Source organism: Artemia franciscana, chromosome 4, assembly GCF_032884065.1.
Source record: "Artemia franciscana chromosome 4, ASM3288406v1, whole genome shotgun sequence".
NCBI lineage: Eukaryota > Metazoa > Arthropoda > Branchiopoda > Anostraca > Artemiidae > Artemia > Artemia franciscana.
This window is the reverse complement of record NC_088866.1, coordinates 61,670,585-61,695,346: the sequence shown is the minus strand read 5'-3', so window position 1 is coordinate 61,695,346 and position 24,762 is coordinate 61,670,585. Positions and strand designations below refer to the sequence as shown.

Below are 24,762 nucleotides of genomic sequence, written 5' to 3'. Positions count from 1 at the left end.
CGTCCCATCCATTCAGCGAGCGATTCTCTGTTGGCCTGAAAAATGAGTTTTCCTGAACTCCTCAAATGTTCATACTACCAGTAACTTCTGAAGTTATATTTAAATGTTTTTTTTTTTTCAACTGTCTTATTTCATATATTATACCCGTTTTCGTATATTTTCATTCTGTTTTATTTTTAACTTTTCTGCATAAGCGAAAATAGTCTCGATCGAAGATGATTTTGATGGGAAAGGGCAGAGAAGTTTTAAATCCGGTCCAAGTTCAAAATTATATTTTCATGAAATTTAGCCCAAAAGCAATGAAAGTGATAGGAGCAGAGGATATGCATATTTTGAAAATTTAAATAAAGCGCCAAAAATATCATCACGGCCTCATTCTGAAAACCTCTGAGTATTAAGAACTTAGTTCTAATCAAAGATGGTGTAAAATCAACCACCTTAAGGGTTTTGGCCAGCGTTGCCAATGCAATATAATTGTACCGTTTTTGACATAATTTAGATTTCCTGGTACAATGCGGTATATTTTAAAATTATGACATTATGATTTCCCGTTTCTTTCCGACTCGAAGATTGGATCAGTTTTGAATTTAATGACAATCTACTCTAGTTACGGCAATTTTTTTACCTTCAGTTCAGATGATGCGAATTTATCTCTTGTGGTATAATTTTAGTTGGAAAAACTAGTACAGTTATCTCAAATCGTTGACAACGCTGGTATTTTTAATAAAATTTAGGCAATTTCAAAACGAACCAATAGGATTTAGTAATTTTAGTAGAATTTTAATAAAATTTAGGCAATTTAAAAACGAATCACTCGTTATAAGTCTGTGTTTAAACATCGATTGTAAGCTGCCAACAAAAATCGATTGGTGAAAATAAAACATGGTGAAATACAATCAACAGCTAAGAACAAGCTTGAAAAGAAAAATGAAAGGAGGTTGAAAATGCTATAAAAAGAAGAATTAAATTTAAAAAGTAACTATTTCATTGGAATTTACACGGTTTCAGTACTAATATCTTGTCAGAAACATCTGTGTTACACGTCAGTTTTAAATTACTAACGAAAATTTGTTTCGTTCCGTTTATGATAAATCAAATAAATGTTTGAAAAAAGCAACAATTTAAAAGGAACTACAATTTCAAGCTCAATTTCTTTATTTTGTAAAAAATTTGTTCCGCTTTGTCATAGCGATTTGTCAAAGCTATGACTTTTATTTAAATTCTCTTTCGATGTACGACAATAGGGCTTCTTCAGCCTGGTCCCGTTTAATATAGTCAAGTGCTTCTTGTCTTGGATTGAACCAATCTTTTCTCACGCCTGGTTGATCCCTATAAAATCGTCGGTTGTTCAACATGTCCACGTCGTTCGGCAGGAAAGCAAGAAACGTTTCAACCGCTTCGCATGCCTTCTCAATGTTTCCAGCTAAAAGAAAAAATAAATGTGTTAAAGTATGCCTGGTTGATCCCTATAAAATCGTCGGTTGGTCAACATGTCTACGTCGTCCGGCAGTAAAGCAAGAAAGTTTCAACCGTTTCCCAAACCTTCTCAATGTTTTCAGCTAGAGGGAAAATAAATGTGTTACAAATCATCTGGCTCTTCCTAGGACATGGATTGAACTTATTTTTACTTTGGGAAATTTTCCCAAAGTGGTGTTAAAGAAGGAAATGAAAAAATACGAAGCAATTGTATATGACCAATACAGTCTTGAAATTTAAGAATTTTGAGAAATTTTACAAAAATACGGCAGAATCACGAACTCGCCAATTCTGGAAACTGATTTTAGGTTTGCCTCGCGACATTGATCAGCGATTACGGGTATCCAAGATGGAGGAAAGGATGTGGAGGTTTTAGCTTCATATCCCTGGAAGAGGAAAGGTTTACAGTAAGTGCATTTGGTAAATTCGGAATGAAGTGTAATGCTTTTCCAACATTCCCCCATGGAAATATTCTTGTAGATGCCACTGTCAGCAATCTTCTAGCGGTAGTAATCTTTTAGTATTGATCAGCAATTGTTTTCGCGACCAATGACTAGTTTTTGGCCATCAATTTTTGACTAAAAACACCCACTACTAAAAACTGTTTGTTGCGTTGGGTGAACAAATTAAGAGATAAATTTCAAAATTAAAATGCAAAAACAATTTGTATGATTACTACAATTTTCTTGTAAAAAGAAAGAGTTTTTTTTTTTAATCTCTTTCTTGGATCACTAGTTTTATTTATTTTGTTCGCTGTAGAAAGTAAAATCATAAGAGTATTGGACGTCGGGGTATTTGTAATGTAATTCATATAAAAATGTTTTCAAAATTGACCAGCCCCCCCCCCCCCCAAAAAAAAAAGATTTTCCTACGTCGTGTCCTATCTGGATCTTTTTTTTTTCACACCAAAAACACAAGTATTTATCTTATTACGAACAATCTTATTGAACGAGCAATAATCACCGAGTAAAGCTCAGTCTATTAGTATGCAATTTATCATTGCCAATTCTGGAAACTGATTTCAGGTTTGCCTCGCGACACTGTTGATCAGCTATTATGGGTACTCAAGATGGAGGCAAGGACGTGGAGGTTTTAGCTTCATATTCCTGGAAGAGGAAAGGTTTACAGCAAGTGCATTTGGTAAATTCGGAATGAAGTGTAATGCTTTTCCTACATTCCCCCATGGAAATATTCCTGTAGATACCACTGTCAGCAATCTTCTAGTATTGATCAGCAATTGTTTTCGCGACCAATGACTGGTTTTTGGCCATCAATTTTTGACTAAAAACACCGACTACTAAAAACTGTTTGTTGCATTGGGTGAACAAATTAAGTGATAAATTTCAAAATTAAATTGCAAAAACAATTTCTATGATTACTACAATTTTCTTGTAAAAAGAAAGACAGTTTTTTTTTTTTTAATCTCTCTTGGATCACTAGTTTTATATATTTTGTTCGTTGTAGAAAGTAAAATCATAAGAGTATGTGACGTCGGGGTATTTGTGATGTAATTCATATACAAATGTTTTCAAAATTGACCCCCCCCCCAAAAAAAAAAAAAGATTTTCCTACGTCGTGTCCTATCTGAATCTTTTTTTTTTTCACACCAACAAACAAGTATTTATCTTATTACGAACAATCTTATTGAACGAACAATAATCACCGAGTAAAGCTCAGTCTATTAGTGTGCAACTTATCATTGTAATTTTTCTACCGCAATGCATAGTATTTAATGCGGAACACTTGAGAATCCAAGATTCACTTCACAACCATTAAATGGAAATGTGTTTTTCTCAAAGCTCAGAAGCACCATTTAGATACCAATATACAGTTATGAAATCTCGTATCTTGCCCATGAGAAGTTTTTGGTACAGAGCTCTGAACTTGGCGCCTCCTCCGAGCCCGCGCTCCGACGCGTAAATAGTACTACAACACCATAGGCGGGAACGCAATTTTGTTTTGTTGCATACATAGTTTAGATACCAATATTGGTTATTTAGGCTGTGCTGCCAGTTTCCTGTCTCTTGCCGCTAGCATCGCTACCGCGAACTGTGTCCCAAAAATAAATCGAATTTTCAAAACGGTATTGGTATCTAGGCTGTGCTCAGAACTATCTGATTTTTCAACAAACAAATTACATTTAAAACTCTTGCTACTTATGCCGAAGGCTTTCAACCTTCAGGGGTCTTTAATTCCAGTCTACAGACCATGTATGAAAGATATTGCACCGAGGATGATGGTATGCCAAATTTCAGAAAAATGTATTGTGCCGTTTTTGGGAAGATTACAGATAAATATATATATATATATATATATATATATATATATATATATATATATATATATATATATATATATATATATATATATATATATATATATATTGCTCCTATAATAATAAGAGATTACACGTGGAAAAAAAGGCTGTGTATTAAAGAATTGAGTTTTTGAGTTAATATGAAGCAGAACATCCTAAATAGGTTTACCCTAAAGAAATGATCACAGAGGTGGATTTGATAAATACGGCGAACTAATGGATGAACAAACTAATTCAAAAGAAATTAATAATACCTTTATAGTAGGAAAATTGAAGATAGTTGTAAATATTTGGCAAGAAATGCTCCTTCTTATCACCTTTGATATAAGACAGCTTAATGGGACATTTCTGCTTACACTTGAGCGAATATGTATAGTGATCTAAAAGTAAAAAAAAAAAAATTAGTAGCACGGCCGGTTTTACAAATTAAATACTTTCAATTTTAACGTCGTTCTCTGGCTTTTATTTTCTGTGAATTTGTCAATAAAATAACACTCCTGAAAAAAAAGTCTGAATATAGCCCTATTGTTGCAATTCAAGAGCACACTCACTTCATTTCAGACTAGAAAAATTTGTTTCTTTTTTTTTTAAGAGAACTCGCTAGGTTGCACAGAAAATTGTAGTAAATATTTGATTTAAAAAAGGGTATTTCCAGCAGGAGATGTTTAACTAAGTCGTAGCCATTCACAGTCAAGAGAATAGGGCCCCATATTTTAAGAATGGGTTCAATTTTGGCATGTAATCTATGCATTTTCAAGTTTCAAGGGTCTCCCCTTTGATCCATATTTGACGAGTGGAAGATCTTAAGCCAAAAGATCCTGGCTGCAGTCTCATTTATTTGTTATTCATTGGGATTTCTTTTTCTTCTTGTTGTTCTTCATCCCTATTTGAAGCTTCAATTTTTATTTAAGCATTAAATATAGAACACATAAGTTTATTTTTGGATCAGGAATCACGTACATTACATGAAAAAAAAATTGAAATTAGAGGCACAAGAGGTGCTAGAATCCCTAACGATGTAACTTTGGATGTAAAGAGTGCTCTGTTTCAAAGAGCTTTTTCTCAATTTTCAAAGACAATAGTTCCGATAATATCTTTTTAAAAAACTAAAAATCGCCATAAAAGCCATTATCTGTAACTCGAGGAAAACATAAAGTTTCTTATTTTTAAATAAGACGGAGGCTGAATCATCCGTCTAAAGGCCCAGCTAAATTGGATTCTTGTGTTTTCTCTAGGGCTGTTGTCCTTTCTGAGGGTCCTTGCTCTTTTGCCAAAGCTATAAAAATTTCTAAAGGTAATAACTTATAATGGATAATTATTAACTTGACTTGTGGTACACTTCGTGGGATTAGCTTGAAAGATAAATTCACTTCATGCGCATATTATTACAGATTTTTTAAAAGATATTTCCTTACTATGGGTGGGGATTGCTATATACAGTTCGTAACCGTGAAAGGTTTGTCGCCATCGATTATTATTCGCAGAACAAATGGTATGCGTACTTACTTGCCACTGAGGATATGAAGTCTGGAAACCATCCTTGATCAAAGGCTCCTTCACACAGAATTCTGCACTCATCTTCTTCCTCTAGAAAATACTTTAAAGCTAGTTCCATGTAAGTTATTGCTTGATCGTCCCTCTTTTTCTCGTAAGCATCAACTCCGCGAAGAAATAGGTCTTCATGATCCTAGTAAAATAAATAAATTTATCCCACGGGTTTTTTCTTGAAATCGACACTAGAAAAAAAAAATTGAGAAACAACAGACAAATCTATTACTTAAACCCCCTTCTTAATTGGTGTAGTAAGGGTCATAAGGGTTTTAGACCTTAGGAAGCTTATGCACAAACTGCAGACTCGATAACGTCTCGTCTCGATCCATGCATATATGATTAATTCCTTTTATTTAACAATAAATTGACATTAATAGAATACCGTTTTGACGTAGTCTTGCCTGTAAGATTCCATGGCTAGGAAAGAACAGGGGAGAAAAAGTATCCCAGCAAAAAGAAAAAATAAACAACACAAAATCCAGTCGCCTACCTCGAAAATCCTCAGTCAAAATCTAGGCGGGGGATAGCACATAACTTCACCAAATCAAATAAATATCGAACCTAATCCAGAGACATAAACTCCACGAAAAAAAAAATCGATTATTAGCTAGAAATTCTCTAACGTTCTTTTTGAAGACACCAAAAACGAGTGCCAGCTTACAAAAAAACATGCCCTCCTTTCCTCTTTTGTTTCCTTATTAGCAAATGCAAGATTTTTAGAGGAGGCCACGCTTTGCTCATTTTCCTAAACCAATAGCTGTTCGGAAGATATCGTCAGCTCCAAGATCAATTTCTGTTGGATCCAAATTCACTTTCTGATTGTGTTGTAGTGGTGATACTTTGGTTTTCATCCTTCTTTTTTGCATTGCTACTGATATCAGTTGAATACGAGAAATTGATGAGGGACTAACCTATGTGGTGGGGATAGTGGTGGCAACCATCCTGTGTTGCCCTTGAGAGTGGCAGGTCTGTCATAACAGTAGTATAAAGTGAGTCCTACTACAGGTAATTCCACTAACCTCCCAGCCACTTGCCTTCCTACCCAGTGTCTGGTCATGAGGCAAGAATATTTTGTGCAATTTACTGCCAAGATTCGATTAAACTGAAGTCAGTAAAGGCTATCAAAAGTATAGCTGGGAGTAAATCTTTCTGGGCTTAAGAAAGGATTTTCGGCGCAAGAAAGAATGCGTGAGGAGCAATCTGGGGTGGCTCAAAGAGTTTCTGTTGGTAGCGTTAGTTTTGAGGATCAATTATCGCTTGTCACTGAGAGCCAGTGAGTGATGAATTACTCCCCCTCTCTTCTGATTGACAAGTGTTGGCTACTCAAGCTGGCCTAAAGTTTGCGGGTTCTTGGGGTGAGGAAAACATTGACGGGAATCTTGACACAATCAAACTACAAAGATAAAAAGAAACGCTAGCCCTGTCTCAAAATATCAAGCCAAAAGGGGCACCAATAGCCCTCCCCCCAATATATAATTTTTGTGGCAAGATGCCATTGTGGCCCGAACCTCGAATCAGTCACCCACAATAAAAATAGCATCTATAAATCTAAAAAAAAGTGTGGACCCCTTGCCGCACTGATGACACGACATGACATTTTAGAAAGCTGTGTATTCTTGCCAGGGACCAAGCTTTTGCTTGTCCATGAGCCACAGCCTACAATTTGTAAGATGAAGTGGTGTTTTACAGTGTATGTCAAAGGACATTTTGAGACTCTTGCGCCGAGCTTTCCTTTCTTCAAACTATTTCTTCAAACTTTTTGGCTTTTGAGCCAAAAATGTTGGGCTTATTTTGTTGCCATTTTCAGTACTGACCCATATTGTCGCCATGGCATGTTGTGTTTTGAAGTTGGCCTGTGGCAAAAAAAAATCAACTTTTGGATGAAGGGAGGTATCATTTTTATTAATGTTCAATCCTTCAAGAACTGATAAAAGCGTAAACATTACTTTATACAAAAACTTTGTTCATGAAATACAGCATTCTGGATAATTTGAGGGGCTGACGACTTCATTGCTGTGGTTCAAGTCGGAAAAAATAGATAATTTATTATCTAAAAATAATCTAAGTTGTCATTTAGTGTAAAATATGAAGTGCATGGGTTGTGAAAACTAAGATAGGCCTATTTAATTCGATCATATACAGAAACAGATCAGTCTTCTTTAGTATACCTTCGCCTTTATGACGCTATATGGCTCACTTTTCATTTTACTTTGTCATTTTCACTTGCCTTGGCAAAATCGACTCCAACTTCCCCCCGCCCCAGGATTTTTATGAAATAACACGCCTGCATTAGCCCCTTTTTCCTTGCCTCTCCTCGAATGGGAAATTCTATCTGCGTGGTCTCATAGTGACATTGGCCTAAACCGTTCATACACTTGCCTAGTCACAACGTACCTGAAAACGGAGTTGTAATGTAGCCTGTAAGAAATCTTACCCTAGCTAACAACAAAGCCTTGCGATACATTCTGAGAAATGGACGGTCTTTTGGGTTTCGCTAGCTTGGAAAGACTTTCTCGGGCTATTTAATATCTTTTGCTATGAAATTTTTGTACGGGTTACATCCCTATTGTAGCATAATATTTCCAGACATGAACATATATTGAAACAGGACGACAGGATTTGGAGATATTTCTAGAGTACGTCCATCTTGTATATAGGAGTACCAAGGGCCAGGCTTTTACAAAACCTCCATTCGAATTGGAGATCCTGGGCTTCTCACTGGCTGGCAATCGTTTGTATGCAATAAGTCACCTTAAGGGATTTGTGCATGGGCTTTGATTTGTGTATACACCTTGTGTATGTATACCTGAGTAAGGGCTGTTGGTGCCTGGCCTGCACTTGTGGGAATTCCTGTTTTCCCTAGGATTCTAAAGCTTACAGAAATCGAATTATTGGATATGGTACCTAGGTTGAGACAAATGGGGATATATGGAGTCCTAGCTTAGGCCAATTTGGGATGAGAAAGGAAAATAGTAATAGTCCTAGACTTTTTATAAACTAGTTGTAGGTGTCAAGTTGGAATAAATGTTGCCACTCGGCCGACGTCGCAAACTGGTGCTACTCGGGCGAAAAAGCGGTGTTTTTACGGTATCTATTCTAAAGAAATGGGTTACAATTTGCGGTAAAATTTTGATGCATGTAATATACCTACATCATTACTAATTTAAGCAAAAACTCAGTTTTTTAGACTCAAATAATTTTTTGTCACTTTTTATTTTAGATATTACCCCCCAAAATGGAAGGGAAAAATACAGCCCTTAGTGCTAAGATTTACATTTTTTACAAATTCTGGTATTCTCATCCGTTCTTAATCGCTAATAGCCGGTTCAGACAGACTATCTGTTTTATAGGAAAATGGGATGGAAAACTGGAAGCAAGAATATCTAGTATTAACTGTTCTAAATAAAAAAAAATTATTGATCCTTTTTTGTCTCCTTTTTCAGAAAAGCACTTTTCAGCACCTTTTTCAGAAAAGCAGTGTATACTACCATTTTTGGCCCATTTTTCTATTTTCTACGTAGCACTGTCAAAGACCACATTGCCTTTCCATAACGCTAAACAACAGTTCAAATAGGGATAACCTAAGATTATTCTATCCAGCTTCTACACTGTCAAATTTTAAACTCTCCAGTTTAGTATTCAACTGTTACTGAAAATTTTCTCTCAAATTCTCGTGCTAGAGTCTCCCAACACCATAACTTTCGAAAAGTAGTTACTAGATGGTGATCTCTATTTTAAGATCAGTAACAGCACTCCTATGTACCCTAGTATCTTTTATTGATCCTGTTAGTCTTCGGTTCACAATAACATAATCAATAAGGTTTTTCATTTTGTCTTACCATCATGTGAATACCATGTTAACTTAAGGGGCTACTTTATGACCAAATACATCAGTCGGTAATACAGGGGCATACACTACTATGGTTGATACCTTGCACTATTTAGTCATAAAATGAGCGACCAGGATTCTTTGTGAGCCCTATTCCCTGCCTATGCATCTCGTCCTTCCTGTCTGAGTAAATACTTTCTATGTCACTTAATTTCATGTTTTCTACCCTTAGGATATGGGTTTCTAAAACTCCTAATAAGTCCAGTTCAAAGCGTCTGACTTCGCCAGTCAAAATGTCGATACGATAGTTGTTTTTAACGTCGTAACACTCCAAGTTTCAATTTTCATGTTTTTTAAATCGTTGAAATTATTATGGCCTCAGTAAAAGCAATAGTCCCAGAACTAGTACAGGACGAGGACTAACATTCCTTGACAAGTCTAAATGAAGCACTTAAGCTTGCTTAGAACCGAACAGCAAGAAGTACCTGAGACCTCCAGTTGAGTGGAGGCTTTATGCAATCGTGAGCCCATCTTGGTTTCCACTCTTAGTGATGCTCTTCTATCAACAAGAGTTGAAATCCTCCAACGACAGTATCAAGCCCTTTATTTCTGACTCACTATATAATCATGCCTACAAATATTATGCTACTACTGGAAAGTAACCCATAGTAGATAACTTAGCTATGAAGAGATTTTTTCGGCCCTAAAAGGCACGTCGAAACAAACGGAATCAAGGTGAATGATCCACTCATCACAATCCAGTGCAAATTCTGTGTCATTTAAAAGACTATAATTTTCTGAAGGGTCGCCACTCCTCAGGGTCACCCTGCAGTGGCATTAGGAGTCATAGTTTTGATTGTGTAAGTAAATAAACTCTATTTTTCATAAACTCTAAAAGGCGGTTTTTAATAATTATTCCAGTTTCTGCATTGAAAGCTAGTTTAAAATTCACGGACTGTGAAAGAAAATGTGTTGTTACGCTGAGGATAACTTATCAGCGAATAGTGTATTTTCAGAAGAATGCTGCCGCGTAAGATGAAACACGCGAAAATTTGCTTGAATCATCCTTTTTCCGTCTGATTATACTTTTTGCTGATCAAGTAATCCAGTGTAATGACTATCTGGTTATGAACCATTAAATGGGACGAGTCTTGCTTTTAAATATTTTTTTGTTAAGCTAGAACCTTCCTATAGGAGGCTATAGAAGCGGCTTGTTGTATATGAGGCTAAGGCTGAATTTAGAACGGATCAATAACTCCATGCAATCCCTAGGCACGACAATAGATTGCATGACAAAAAGTGAAGGGGAGATATTGCAAGCTTGTTCGTCAGCTGGCTAAAATACTTAATAAAGAAAGAGGGTAGAGGATTCCTGCTGCAAATCTTAAAATAAAGTCCTATTTTTGGCTGTATCCAAGGATGAGGGGCTACCCGTTTCTACCCCCTCCTAAATATTAGTCCGACTCGAACAAAAGTAATAAGAATCCATTTAAACGGATTTGTGTACACAGCAACCTTGATAATCACTAATCATTTTGTTTTTGTAAAATCCCCATCGAGTTGTTTGTAAAACATTCCCGGAACGAAATCCTGAATAAAGACCAGAGCCTTTACCAAATTTTAAAATAAACTTGATTATCAAAGTCAGTTTATAAATGCAAGATTATTTTTTTATGCTTACCTTTTCGGCAAAGCTCTTTACTCGTGAAGCATCTTTGAGGTATGGGTCCCCTAAATAAAATTCCAATGTTGTTCTTATCATTCGATCGTCAGGATTTGCTTGCAGATAAGTTAGAGCTGCAGAGGCTGCGTTTTCAACATCTCCTTTCTGAAACAAGGTGTAGAAGTTAAAGGCCCAGAAATATTGGGGTTTAAAGTCACTTTTTCGTCTGTTGAATCTGACATTACCAGGAAATTCCTTTCCATCTTTCTTTTGGGAATTATTTTCTAGGGGAGATCCAAGAACGAACAAAACGCCATCTCTTTTTTTGTACAAGACTTCCGCGTTTTTGTATGTGTTTTATACACTTTTCAAGCTTAAGCTTCATATTCTCCGTTTCAAAGTAAGACTACAACTTTGCTTTAGTGGATGGGTGAATTTCAGCACTTTCCATCCACCAAATAAATTTTTTGAAATTTGCTTTGCATTTTCTTTTAGTCCACGTGTCCATCATCACTACATAGCACTCCATATGTGTGTTACCCCAATTTACAACCAGGGTTTCCCCACGAGGCCTGAAGAAACAAGTTACATGTGAATGCATTATCCTTAACATAAGTAAACATTAAATGGCACCCATAGAAATCTTGAAACTTCTTGAAAAAGCGCCTTGTTGGTGATATTGATTGCTAGGGGACCCCCGATAGAATTGGATGCTAGGGACCCCCGTTGGAATTGGTTTCTAGGGGTCACTCTTGGAATTGGATGGTAGGGTCCCGGTGGAATTGGATGTTAGGGCCCCAATGGAATTGGACGTTAGGGCCCCAATTAGAATTGGAGCGGCCCAGAAGGTTTTTACCACCTTCCCCTCGTAGATTTTATAAAAATTAGAGAAACTATTATAATAACCACGGTAATCCTGGAGTAAGGAAGTCCTGGCCCTTGTAGGTTTTTAAAAAGAAACTATTACGTCATGGGCACATGCATCACTTAGAGAACATTCCCTATGGCGTCACTGACATCTGCGTCTTGAATAAGTTTAATACATGTGTCGGGTTGGGGAGGGCTTCAAACTCTCTACTCCCCCCCCCCTTGGATACGGCTCAATAGTTACCGAAACTCTAAGAAACGGAATTGTGATATCAATCAATATCTCATCAGCTTATTATGTTTACAAACATATAAGATATAAGCATAGTTAACATATAAGCTTAGTTTTACCCACAAAATTTTTATCCAAAGATTGGACGACTACTAGCCCCTCTCCCACGTCCTTTTATTGCCGAAAAATCGCTCGATCAAAAGTTTGAAATACCCACACAAATACGGGAGGAGTAGATGGAAAGAGAGAGAGAGAGAGAGAGAGAGAGAGAGAGAGAGAAAGATGGGTTTATTAATATAAATAACAAAACAAGCAAATGGCCCGAAGTAAAGCTTGTTTGCGCTTACAACCCCAATACATATACAAATAAAAACAATACGAAAAAGAATAAGAAAATGAAAAAGAAAAGAAAAGGAAAAGAAAAAAGAAAAGAAAAGAATAAGAAAAAAATTCAATTACCCTGGATTTCAATCGATACGGAATTACACTTCAAAAAAGACAAAACAAAAAGAAACCAAAACCACTTGACCAGTATCGCCTAAAACAGGGCTTCTTAAACTTTTGTAATTCCCGACCCCATTTATGATTGCAAGTTTCTTAGCGACCCCAACAAATATAAAAGAATTAGTATTTGTTGATGATATATTTATTAGGTAACAATATACATATGCATATGAAAATATATAAATTTAGAATTCGTTTTGAAACATATAAAAATCTAAAATTGAAATTTGCACAAAATGTTATAGAAATGTTTTTATTATAGTTTCAAAACAAAAGTGGATTCTGACCGTCTTAATTCTCTCGAATATATCCAAGTAGTTGCGTGGTAAATATTAAATTAAAGTTTACTTTAAAAATTTAATGAGATGGATGTGCCTATTTTTTATTGCATAACAAACCAAATCTTGTTGTAATGTTTGAAACTGCTGGACGTAAGACCTCTTCAACAATTTTTACCGCTGAACGATATTGGGATTTAATGTGTGTTAAAGCTGAGAAAGTAACTGCAGATAAATATGTGGTGCTGAATGGGAGAAGTACATTTAACGCCATATCAGTGATTGTGGGAAATTCAGTTCTAGTTCCGATCCAGAATATTTGGACAAATAACACAAAAATATCTGACAAATAACACATTTTGGATAGCCACAAGTCATTTTGAAAAAAAGCAGCAAATTCACATTTTCGTTCAGTTAAAAATATTTCGAACTCGTCCTTTAATAACAATAATCTTTTTAAACTTTGACCTCTTGACAACCATCTTACTTCTACATGTAACAACAAAGTTGTATAGTTGGAATCCGTATCCGTACAGAGATTTGAAAATAAGCGACTGTTAAGGGCATGGCTCTTAATACAATTTATGACCTTAACAGCATCCTGAAGCACATCGTTCAATTCTGGTGCTATTAATCAATAAAGAAGCGCCCATAGGATTTTTATATGCCGGGACTGTAAGGTCCCGTCGGTCGCAAAAGGGTTAAACTGACTAATTTGGAATAACATGAACTTCGTTCACAATCATACAATGGCTAAATGAAAATAACACGAAATATTTATATAGTTTCTTCAAAATAACACTTAGAAATTTTGTTGATAATATTTATCAGGATTATTTCGGTTTTAAGAGATTGACAAAAATAAATCGACATTTTTTATGAATTTCTATAACTTCTTCTGATTCATAGTAAATCTATACAAGATATTATAATGATCAGAATAGAAATGCTGGCATAAACAGTCTTTCCAAACCCGAAGATTTCATGATATATTTATCTACGATGATTGTTAGTTTTCTTTATAACAATAATTTTACAAGTTAAAAAACATTTTTTGTTAAATTGTATTCTTATCACTCGCGACCCCATAATTTTGCTACGCGACCCCAAATGGGGTCACGACCCATAGCTTAAGAAGCCCTGGCCTAAAACAAAGTCAACGTCTTGGCTCCACTTGAGGTCCACTCAACTATCAAAACCATAAATATTAAGGCAAAATAGCTTTAATTCCCGCCGAAATTCAAGAAAATTATCCATTTTTCTCAAAGTCGTAGGTAAACAATTCCATGCATGGGGTCCTAGATGTCGAATAGAAAATTGAGATCTACGGGTAACAGCAAGCGGACGACGAATTATATCGGACTGTCTTGTAGAATGTGTATGAATGTCAAACAGTTCGTGGTAACGAACTGTAGTAAGGAGCGACCTGGCTCAATATTAACCGAAACTCTAAAAAATGGAATTTTGATACCAATAGTTACATCAAAAGAATCGTATTTTAATGCTGATTTTAAATATACAAGTTTCATCAAGATCAGTTATACCCAACAAAAGTTACGAGCCTGGGAAAATTTGCCTCATTTTAGAAAATAGGGGGAAACACCCCCTAAAAGTCATAAAATCTTAACGAAAATCACACCATCAGATTCAGCGTATCAGAGAACATTGTTGTAGAAGTTTTAAGCTCCTATCTACCAAAATGTGGAATTTCGCATTTTTTGCCAGAAGACAGATCACGGATGCGTGTTTATTTGTTTTCTTGTTTTTTGTTTTTTTGTTTTTTTCCCCAGGGGTGATCGTATCGACTGAGTGGTCCTAGAATCTTGCGAGAGGGCTCATTCTAACGGAAACTAAAAGTTTTAGTGCCCTTTTTAAGTGAAAAAAAATTTGGAGGGCACCTAGGTCCCCTCCCACGCTCATTTTTTCCCCAAAGTCACCAGATCAAAATTCTGAGATAGCCATTTTATTCACCATAGTCGAAAAACCTAATAACTATGTCTTTAGGGACGACTTACTCCCCCGCAGTCCCCGTGGGAGGGGCTGCAAGTTGAAAACTTTGACCTGTGTTTACATATAGTAATGGTTACTGGGAAGTGTACAGACGTTTTCAGGGGGATTTTTTTGGTTTAGGGGGAGAGTTGAGGGGGGGGGGGTTACGTGGGAGGATATTTCCATGGAGAGACTTCGAGTAATTTCTGTTCGTTTTAAGTTTTAATTTCACTCCTTACTTACCGTTACAAAAACTTGTTTATTTTATTTAATCACTTCCTAATTCAAACATACTTTTAAAACATATTAGTAAACAATTTTGAAATATTTATATATAAGCAGGCTTCGATAAAAGTAATAAGTCCTGCTAAAGGCAAGATTTTGCAATATATATACCATCTTTTGTACAGAGTCTTTAAAACCTACACCACATAACACTCGAAGCGCTTTATTCTGCAAAACTCGAATATGATGGAGATGAGAAGGAAATGTATCCCAAACATTACAACAATATAGCAGATAAGGATGAATTAAGGAATTATACAGTGTTCTTAAAATATCTCTTGGGAAAATATACTTCAACTTTCTTAAAATGCTAACATTCCTAGCGAGTTTAAGGTTAAAACATGAGGTTAAACATACAAGATGATGCATGAATCCCAACAAGAAAAAATGCAATGAAAAGACAAGGGAAAAGTTCGGGGCAACAGCAAGAACCAAACAAATCCCAGAAGAATTTAAATAAAAAACAAGAAGAACAAAAAAAAGATATGGAATAAGCAAGAAGAAGCAAAAAACATGCAATGTATGGTGAAAACAAAGATAAAGCTTCAAAAAAGAAAGATGGGCCAGAAAAAGAAAGGGACAAAGGAGAAGGAAGAAATTGATATAACAAAAATAACAGTAGGCCCAATATAGAAAAAATATAAATTATTATAACCGGCAGTTACCTAGGAACAATTTTCAAGACGAAAGTAATTCTCGGAAGGGGAAAAAATAAAAATAAAACACAAAAAACGGATGAATCATGAAGAATGAAAAATTGTTACACCAATAACAGAAAAGCGAGAATCAATAGAGGCAAGCCTGAAATTCTATAATTCTGAGCAGTCCTGCTTCTACTATAATATCTCAAATTATCATACTGGATAATGCATCCGGACTTTTGTTTGGACCTTAGTACAAAAACGACGTAACTCCTAGATGTGGACTGACTTGATGCCTAAAAATCTAGGAACTGGTTTAAAGATAAACAAAAAGTCGTGGTTCACTTTAAATGCAGGTTAATTTCTGACTTGACCCAATGATGCAACAAAATACAATCACAAAATCATTTACTTTGAGGGTCAGGATGGGATATGCTATAACAATTTTTTATAGCATTAACAGTTTTTTTTTGGTGTATTGTTGTCTAAATTTATCATCTGTTGTCTCTCACATATGTTGTCGAAATCTTCACCTTTATTTTCAGATCATTAGAAAAGTTTTCTTTGGTGTTTTCTAAAATATATTTATTGGGCTTTTACCGATGAGACCTACCAACATGAAGAAAGAAATCTCGCAAAACCACATGCTGGTGTGACAGGGATACAATAGTTAAACACAGAGGTGTTCTAAAATAATATGTGTCCCAAATATTGAGCTCCCTGTAGACGAAGGAACTAATCAATTAATCTTTAATAGACTTGTTCAGAAATTTGAGTCTAACCAACTCACTTTTAAGCCTTGTGTTGGTGTTGTACCGTTTTCCATCTCAGCTGCAAAACTGACAAATTGTGATGTCATAACAAATGATCTAAATCCTATGACTGTGAAATACCTGTCGGAAAACATGGCAAAAAGTGCAGTTAGTCAAAAGGTGAAAATACATAACTCGGATAGTTCTGTGTTTCAGAAAACCGTGTTTAAAGAAGGTGACTTTAAAAAAAATACGAAACTGGTACTTTTCAGTCTTACACCATAATGAATTTGCTGTCAATGGCTGTGGAATTTCTTCCTAAACTTCGAGGACTTTTCACTACTGTGACAAAAAAAGAAGATAAAATCAAAATGCCACATATACATTTATATAAATTTGTAATAGGAGATTCTGACTTTGAATACTAAGATAGACAATCAGTAGAGACTAATTGGGGACGACTCTAGAAGGTGATCTACCGGAATCTCTCAGTGTAAAAGATGTTGGCTGGACGAGATTTATGATTTGTATTCCCGTTAGACTTCCTAAAAGGGTAATTTTTGATTTGTGTCTTTGGGAGTACCCAGTAGGAAAAAAGGGAAAATGTGAAATAAATGCATTGAAGAATAAAATTTTATTAAGTGCCAATCTCTTTTAACTCTACATTTTTCTCTATCTATATGTCCCCATTTGTTCCTCTCAAATCTTCTCTCTCACTCTTTTGTCTTTTGTTTTAATAAGATATGTAGGGGACTAAAAAGTGGAAATTAAAATAAATAACCAAGTCAAATTAAAAATGAGCAAAAACTAATATGAGTAGGGTTGATACCCCCCACGCCTTTTGAACATAAGAACATAATTTGTAATTTACTGAAAAATACACTTTAAATGTTTTACTACTTTAACTTTAATAAACCCAAAATTATTAATACTTTAAGGTTTAGATGTCAGTCCCCCACACATCTTAAGGTAGGGTGGAGTGTCTAGTAGAGTGGTATACATGTGAAACTTCATTAGCGAGTGAACATTAGGAAACTCTCTTAGTGACAGAACAGTAAATTCTACCAGTGTGGATGTGTTCAAGTTGACAGTGGATTGGGAGTAACTGAACAAACTACGGCGCACTTATTGGGATGCCTCAGATGAAACCTCCTACAACCAATACTAAGCTGATAGATACAGGATTTTATCCCATTACTAGCAAGTGTGATTTATGTTAATAAACATAAAGAATGTTCTTCTCCATGGGAAAAAAAACAGCTAGAGACCCACCTACAAGGTCAAAAACAGGAAGGGTCCTCAGTAACCCATCATATACTACAGATAAAATTTACATCCCTTAACCCCAAGAGTAGTAAGAAACACTTAAAATACACACTCTCCCCTATTTTATCAACCAAATTGATTCGGATACCAACGATCTTTAATCTCAAACACCAATCACTCATCAGGAAACTTCCAAATATTCCCCAACTGGACCGAAGTCCTGTCACTTCAGAGTGATAACTGAAAATTGAAGCTTTTACTTCAATTCATTGAATAAAATGCCACCAGCCAGAGGAAAAGACAGGAGATGCATCAGTTTGTCAAACTTGTCCCTTGCTTGTGTCCATTGTGTGCATTCACAATTTTTATAGGTGCTTAAGTTTTTTCGTTAAAAAAGTAAAATTTAAAGATCTTTTCACTGAGACTTGGTAGAACATTGATACCATTTGGCTCCACAATCAATGTTCTATTGACATTTGGCATTCCTCTATCCTAAATGCAGTTAGTTCTTAGTTAAATTCCACGAACTTTATAGTTTAGCTCATTTTTGTTCCCCTTCATTTTTAGACATTCTCAAGCTTCTTCATTATACTGCTTGAACTAATTGCAATACGGAAAAAGAGCAAAATAAAAAGTTAATTTTCCTATTTTTAGTTCACAATAAATCCATAAATCCAATAAACTCAATACAAGGGTTTTGTATAGCATTAATCCTAAAAATAGTGCTTAGTTATTTTTCAAACAGTCGGAATTCCAAAGAGACAACTATTTCTTGTTTTTTTTTTGTTTTTTTTCTTGAAACGCGTTGCATTATGATTTTCAGTTTGCGAAATTTGTACATTGATTTTTCTCCTCATGAAACTCATTTTCTGCGTCTCATTCTGCGTCTATGTCGATCTCTGTTTGTGGCTGTGTCTATGTTTGTGCGTATTTCTATGTATTTGCCTAAGTCTATGTCTACGTTTTTGTCTATATCTATGTCTATGTATATTTATATGTTTGTGTCTGTTCTTATGTCTATGCCTATGGTTTTTCCAAGTGTATGTCTATGTTTATGTCTGTATCTATGTTTAAATCTGCATCTGTGTCTATGTCTGGTCTGTGTCTACGTCTGTATCTATATGTGTGCCTGTGTCTATGTTTTTGTCCACAACATAATGACAACATAAATTTCAAATATTTTATTTTTAATAAATTAGTTAAATCCGAAATGACTAAGACTGTCAGAAACAAAAATGAGCAAACATTCAATCTTAAATCCTCATTTATTTTCTCTTTTCAGTTGTTCCTGATAAATAACAATTGGATAAAACCTTACTAAACGTACGTTATGTATCTTTATCTCCCTTGTCCATCTTTCACATGAATCGGAACTATCATTGGATATATTTTCTTCATGGAACTTGTTGCATGCTATCGCCCTCCTTAAGCTCCTAAATAAATATAGCGTCCCCCCTTCTCACTCCTTAAGGTTGTACACGTCTTTTGTCCGTCCGCATCTTGAATATGCTTGTCCAGTTTGGCACCCTGGCATCTCTCGTGAAGAATCAGACAAAATTGAGTCAATCCAAAAAAGAGCCTTGCGAATAATTTTCAAAGAAGGCAAGGTGCCTTACTCTCTGCTCCTAAAAAAAGCTAGTTTAGAAACCCTTGAGCGAAGGAGGTCGTCGTTGTGCCTCCGTTTTTCAAAAAATGCAATAACAAACCCTCGGACGGCAAGTATTTTCCCCAAATGTCACTCACCATCCAGATTACGACAGCCTCGAGCTGTTTCTGAGCCTATCCCAGTTTTGTCCCCCATTCGCTGCGTTACTTCCAGATATGAAAAAACCTTTGTCCCCTTCATCACAGAAAAAATAAATAAAATAGCCAACTAGTTTCTCCCCCCCTTTTTTCCTTTTCATGTGAGGTGCTTTAGGTCGTTACACTAATTTGCTTGCCCCTCGCTGTTTTGGTTTAGTTTCCCTTTTAATTCATATGTGTTTTTCGTGTGTTTTATGCTTCGTTCTTTTTTTTGTGAGTTTTTGGACTTTTTTTAGTGTCCCTTTTAATTTGTAGATATATATGTTTATTTCTTGTTCTTTTCTGTATTATTAGACTTTTTTTTGTCCCCTTCCCTTTTTTTCTGACTTATATATATTTTTTTTTACTCATAATTTGATTATTCATTATTATTAGTGTTTCTTGCTTTATTTGTTTTATTAGTCGACTCCGAAGTCCGAATTCGGCCCTTTGAGGGCTTGTGATAGTGATTTTTTCGAAATAAATATCTTATCTTATCTTACATTTCGAGTTTTTGCAAGCTCCTAACATACTAACTCCTAGAATTTATATTTAAATAATTTTTCATTTTTTTTTCCTCTTGTAAAGGAATGCTTGGTCTACGACTGCAACTAACGATGCTCAGACAAAGTGTAAGCAGTGGCGCCTCATCCCAGCGGGGAATAATGAATAAATAATCAATAAATTATTAATAAATAAAATAAAAATAGTTAAATAATAATAATAGAATAATCAAATAATAACGATTAAAATAATCACATTAAAATAACAATCAAATAATTAAGATAATAGGTTAAAAATAGTAAACTAAAAATAAATCATTTATTAATTAACAAATTGAAAAGAATTTTGTTAATAAATGAAAATTTTGTTAAAATTTGGCCTGAAAGTTTTGTGGGAGACAGGGTAAGGGTGCTAATCAAGATTTTACCCTTGGCGCAAGAGAGGTCAGAACCACTGCTAGCCTATCTGTAGTCCATAATGGAATAATAGAATTGTTAATGAAACATAATGTAATAAGGTAACTTATTACATTATACTTATTACATAACTTATATACTTATTACATATAGAATTGTCCGATTTTCTATTTCCTTAAAAAAGTAATAACCACGTGTGATGGACGTATTTCCTTTTAGAAAAGGTTGTGTGCAATATTTTCTAGAGGTGTCTTATCTAACCTAGATCGGTGATGATTAGAAATCACATTACAAAAAAACAAGTTTTCAGCTGAAAGTAAGGAGTGACATTAAAACTTAAAATGAACAAAATTATTGCTTCACAGTCTATCTAAAATATATCAATAAAACTAGTACAAACCAATTAACTATATTTCCGTATTTGTTGGATTATAAAAAACTAGCGCTTTACTAAAAATACAAAAACCGAGCATAAAAAACAAGAATGTTAATTTATTAGTTAAGAGTGAGTACGTAACCTGACAACAACAAACTAATTTATTAAGCTTTTCATGGTCTTAAACCAGCAGTGATATCAGTAAATTTCAGTATACAATTAAAATTATCTTAAGAACATAAGCATAAAAATAAATACTTTTTAATAACCGCAAAGTCATTGAACAGCATACAGAAATATTGGGTTGATTTATCAGGCAACAATGCTTTAGTATTACTCAAAACGAAGATCAAATAAGCCAGAATATGAACTCTGAAAATCCAGTAATTTATCTCTATACAACAGAGAATTTCAAATTATGATAAAAGTTTCAAGCTGGTCTATAGTCATAATTCTATCAAGATGATTTCATCTTTCAGAGCTAATCATTGGACTGAACCATTGTGCAAAAATTTTACCAAATTAAACGAAAAGAAAAAAAAAAATCAAAAATCCTAAAATACGTAATTTTTATACTATTAAAAATGTCCTTAATCGGTTTGCTTTTACTGTACTAAAACTCCAATATTGTTATGTGTTTTAGTTGGTTCATTTGTGCTAGTTTTACTAATATATGTCAAATAGACTGTGAAGCGATAATTCATGTTCGTTTTAAGTTTCAACTTTGCTCTTCACTTCCCTCGGAAAAACTTTTTTTTAATTTAATCAACATAAAAGATGATTCTTTGACTGGATGTTTATCAATACTTAGGCTCTTATATTTTTGTTATTGTCAAGGATCGTTATTTACTTACCATTCATTGCTATGAAGAATTTGATTTTTTTTTTTTTTTGCTCCAACCAAATCATATAGAAAGAATGTTTGTGGAAAACTGGTTAGGGGTTACTCAGTCGCAAATTATATTTTATATTTTCCTTATTAAGGGTCGAGATCTATTGGCAGACAGCCAACAATAGGGCAATACACATTTTCAGTAGTTTCCCCTATTCTGTTCTCTTTCCTTTGGTTTCCTTATGATTACTGTATGGTCCCAAATATCCAGAGGGGCAAGCCCCATGCCCCCTTGCTGTCGCCCATGGTAGGGATAAAAGGTTCAAAAGGAAAGAAGTTGCCAAGAGTAGCATCATGTTAAGTCAGTGGTGGTTCTGGTCTCTCTTGCACCTGGGGCAAATTTTGATTACCCCCTCCCCTGTCTCCCAGAAAATTTCTAGGCTAAATTTTAACGCAATTTTCATTTAAAACAAAATTATTTAGAATTTATTAATTAGTTTGTATTTTTTAATTATTTTTAAATTTGTAGTTTTAATTATTGAATTGTTATTTATTATGTTATTTTAATTGTTTTAATAGTGCTCAAGCATTGTACGAGAAACACTCGGGAAGTGAAGTTGGTTAATGCTAATGGAATATACCCAAGTAAGATAAAAATTTAATAGTTCAGAAACAAGTTTAGGCTATATATTTGAATATTAGGAGGGGGTAGTAAAGCATGACATATATAAAATACGTAACATAAAACAAACCTATTCTAACCTAACCGAAATACCAATTAAATATTTAATTAAAATAAATCTATCCATGGTCATAAACTATATTCTATTAATATACATTGCAGAATAACCGGGATGAAAACGGGGTAGTTTCTCGAGTGTTTATCGTACAATACGTAAGTACCGTTTTAATTATTTTTATTTTAATAATTCAAAAATAATCTATCAATCATATTGGTACTTGTCTATTATATAATACGCACTCGAGAACTTGTAACGCGAAGATGGACAATCCCCGGTTTTCACAATGTGTATACCAGTATATATTCAAATTATATAGGCCTACTGGTATTTTTTTGTTGGTATTTTGGTTAGGTTAGATTACATATTTAATATAATGTGCTCTGGACGGCTCCCTTCCATAATTCATTGTGGTAGTTTTCCTAATTATGCTACTGAAGCATTGTATTTTTATCATATTTTGTTTTTTATTTCGTCAGCATTCACCAAATTTCACTTTTTGAGTGTGTATTATATAAAAGACAAGTACTATTAGCCTATTTTATTTTATTAACTGCGTCCTCAACTTTATTTATACAATTTCAAAAATATTATAACAGTAAGATTATTTCATGCCCTTAAAATTTCCGCACCCAGGGCAAGTACCCCTCATTCTGTCCCCTAGAACCATCCATGTATTGAGTAATGATTGATTTCACGCACATTGGAGATTATTTCACGAGAAGACAACGAATTGAAAAAAAAAAATAGGCGTTCTATAATATTTTTGCAAGCCCGACATCTATAATATATATATATATATATATATATATATATATATATATATATATATATATATATATATATATATATATATATATATATATATATATATATATATATATATATATATATATATATATATGTGAATTGGTAACATAAATACATGAGGGCCAGAAACAAGGTATGATAAGCTTGTTTTGGTGTTACTTGGTTGTTCTACATTTGTTTTTTCATAGGCATATATTTTGGAAGTGATACCTAGCACGGGGATACCATAGGGAATTTATGGTAGGCACGTCACTTGCCTGTGTAGGGAATTTAAAGTGCCGAAACCCTATAGGCAAGTATGTATTCTCCTGATGAGCCCTTGTGTTGGGTTGTTGCCTCTGAATTATTTGTCTTCTTTTACTGTTTTTCATATTTGGTAAATGACGACTTATATTTACTAACGACACAACTGCCTGTCCATGGATCATTCTTTATGGTTGATTGTGTATGGCTATGCTGGTTGACGTATGTAATTGTATGGATGAGTAGGGTTAAGGCCTCATTCAAGTACTGATCTATATTAATTGCTAATGTAGGAAAACAGTCTTTCTGTTCTCCTTCTGTCTTCCTTCTTTTTTTTTCTTTTTTTTCTTTTTTTTATGTGTTTGTGCTGTTGCATTGGTGATTTCTTTTTTCATTATATATATATACATATATATATATATATATATATATATATATATATATATATATATATATATATATATATATATATATATATATATATATATACATACATATATATATTCTTTAATATAAGGTAACCCAACTTGAAATCACCGAAAACTACAATATTAGAGTTTTCAGAAAATTCACATGAATTTTTTTAGATTTATAGAAGCATAAGCTTCTATATAAGCATAAGCTCCTTCATCTTTTCACGTCCCTGATGGGACGTGAAATTATCTGCGATAATTGTTGCAAAACGGACAAAGAAACAAACCTACCTGATAATAACAATTATGTAAATAGTTGTACAATTCCATTTCGTGAAATTTTTTAAGAACGGTATCACTGGCGACATCAATATATCTCTCCTGAAATTCAGATTTACATTTAAGTAAACACAAGGCTTTTGCTATTATATTAGAAAAAAATTTATCCTCCAAATCATAAACCTCTGCTAGATCAACCGTCTTACTTCGACACTTCTTTCTACAATAGACTTGAATCTGCTGTACCCTCCTATATATTTCCAAAGAGCGTTCTAGTAAGCGTGCACACTTATCCCAATCGTTATCCAAGTAGGCTTCTCTGCCTATTTCATATAATTTACTAAATGATTCATTCACAAATTTCATGTCTGCAAAGCTACCAGAGTTACCATTCCCTCGCGCATATGAAATCCAAATGCTTAAAGAAAGAACATAGATAAACAGTTTCATTCTGTAGTTTTTACTCTCAGGATATTTTTCTTTTGAAAAAGATGAATAGTTAAGTATATGCTTCGTTTTTGATGAGAAATTCACTAAAATTTAAAATAAGACATAATTTAGCACTCGTGAGTACACATTCTACTGTCTTAGACAAGGAGAACCTCCTATCTAAGAAACATTTTTCTGAGGGGTGGCTAACAGCTTTAAAAGGTGTATACAGACAAGGCTTGGCGCGAAAAGTTCAGTTAAAATTCTAGACGATGGAACCTTTGCTAC

General features: G+C 34.3%; 2 protein-coding genes across 2 annotated transcripts in view; one reads left to right on the top strand and one right to left on the bottom strand.

Annotated features, from left to right (window-relative positions):
• Positions 1-1,137: 1,137 nt before the first annotated feature.
• LOC136026686 (cartilage-associated protein-like) lies at positions 1,138-24,629 on the bottom strand. Its single transcript, XM_065703430.1, has 5 exons — positions 24,058-24,629; positions 10,855-11,001; positions 5,300-5,480; positions 4,048-4,173; positions 1,138-1,423 (listed from the first exon to the last, which is right to left on the bottom strand). The coding sequence occupies exons 1-5, from the start codon at positions 24,493-24,495 to the stop codon at positions 1,212-1,214; spliced, it is 1,104 nt and encodes a 367-aa protein (XP_065559502.1). The 5' UTR covers positions 24,496-24,629; the 3' UTR covers positions 1,138-1,211.
• Positions 24,450-24,762, top strand: part of LOC136026688 (omega-amidase NIT2-like) — an 84,540-nt gene continuing 84,227 nt past the window's right edge. Inside the window, exon 1 of the mRNA XM_065703433.1 lies at positions 24,450-24,543. Within this exon, the coding sequence (XP_065559505.1) occupies positions 24,537-24,543 (7 nt within the window). The 5' untranslated portion in view covers positions 24,450-24,536. The remainder of the gene's footprint in view (positions 24,544-24,762) is intronic.

Excerpts from the sequence above, each read along its gene's own strand:
- LOC136026686 (XM_065703430.1), bottom strand. The coding sequence starts at position 24,495 with ATGAAACTGTTTATCTATGTTCTTTCTTTAAGCATTTGGATTTCATAT. Across the intron at positions 5,481-10,854 it reads TAAAGAGCTTTGCCGAAAAG|GATCATGAAGACCTATTTCT; the intron begins GTAAGCATAAAA and ends TTATTTTACTAG. Across the intron at positions 4,174-5,299 it reads CTTCATATCCTCAGTGGCAA|ATCACTATACATATTCGCTC; the intron begins GTAAGTACGCAT and ends TTTTACTTTTAG.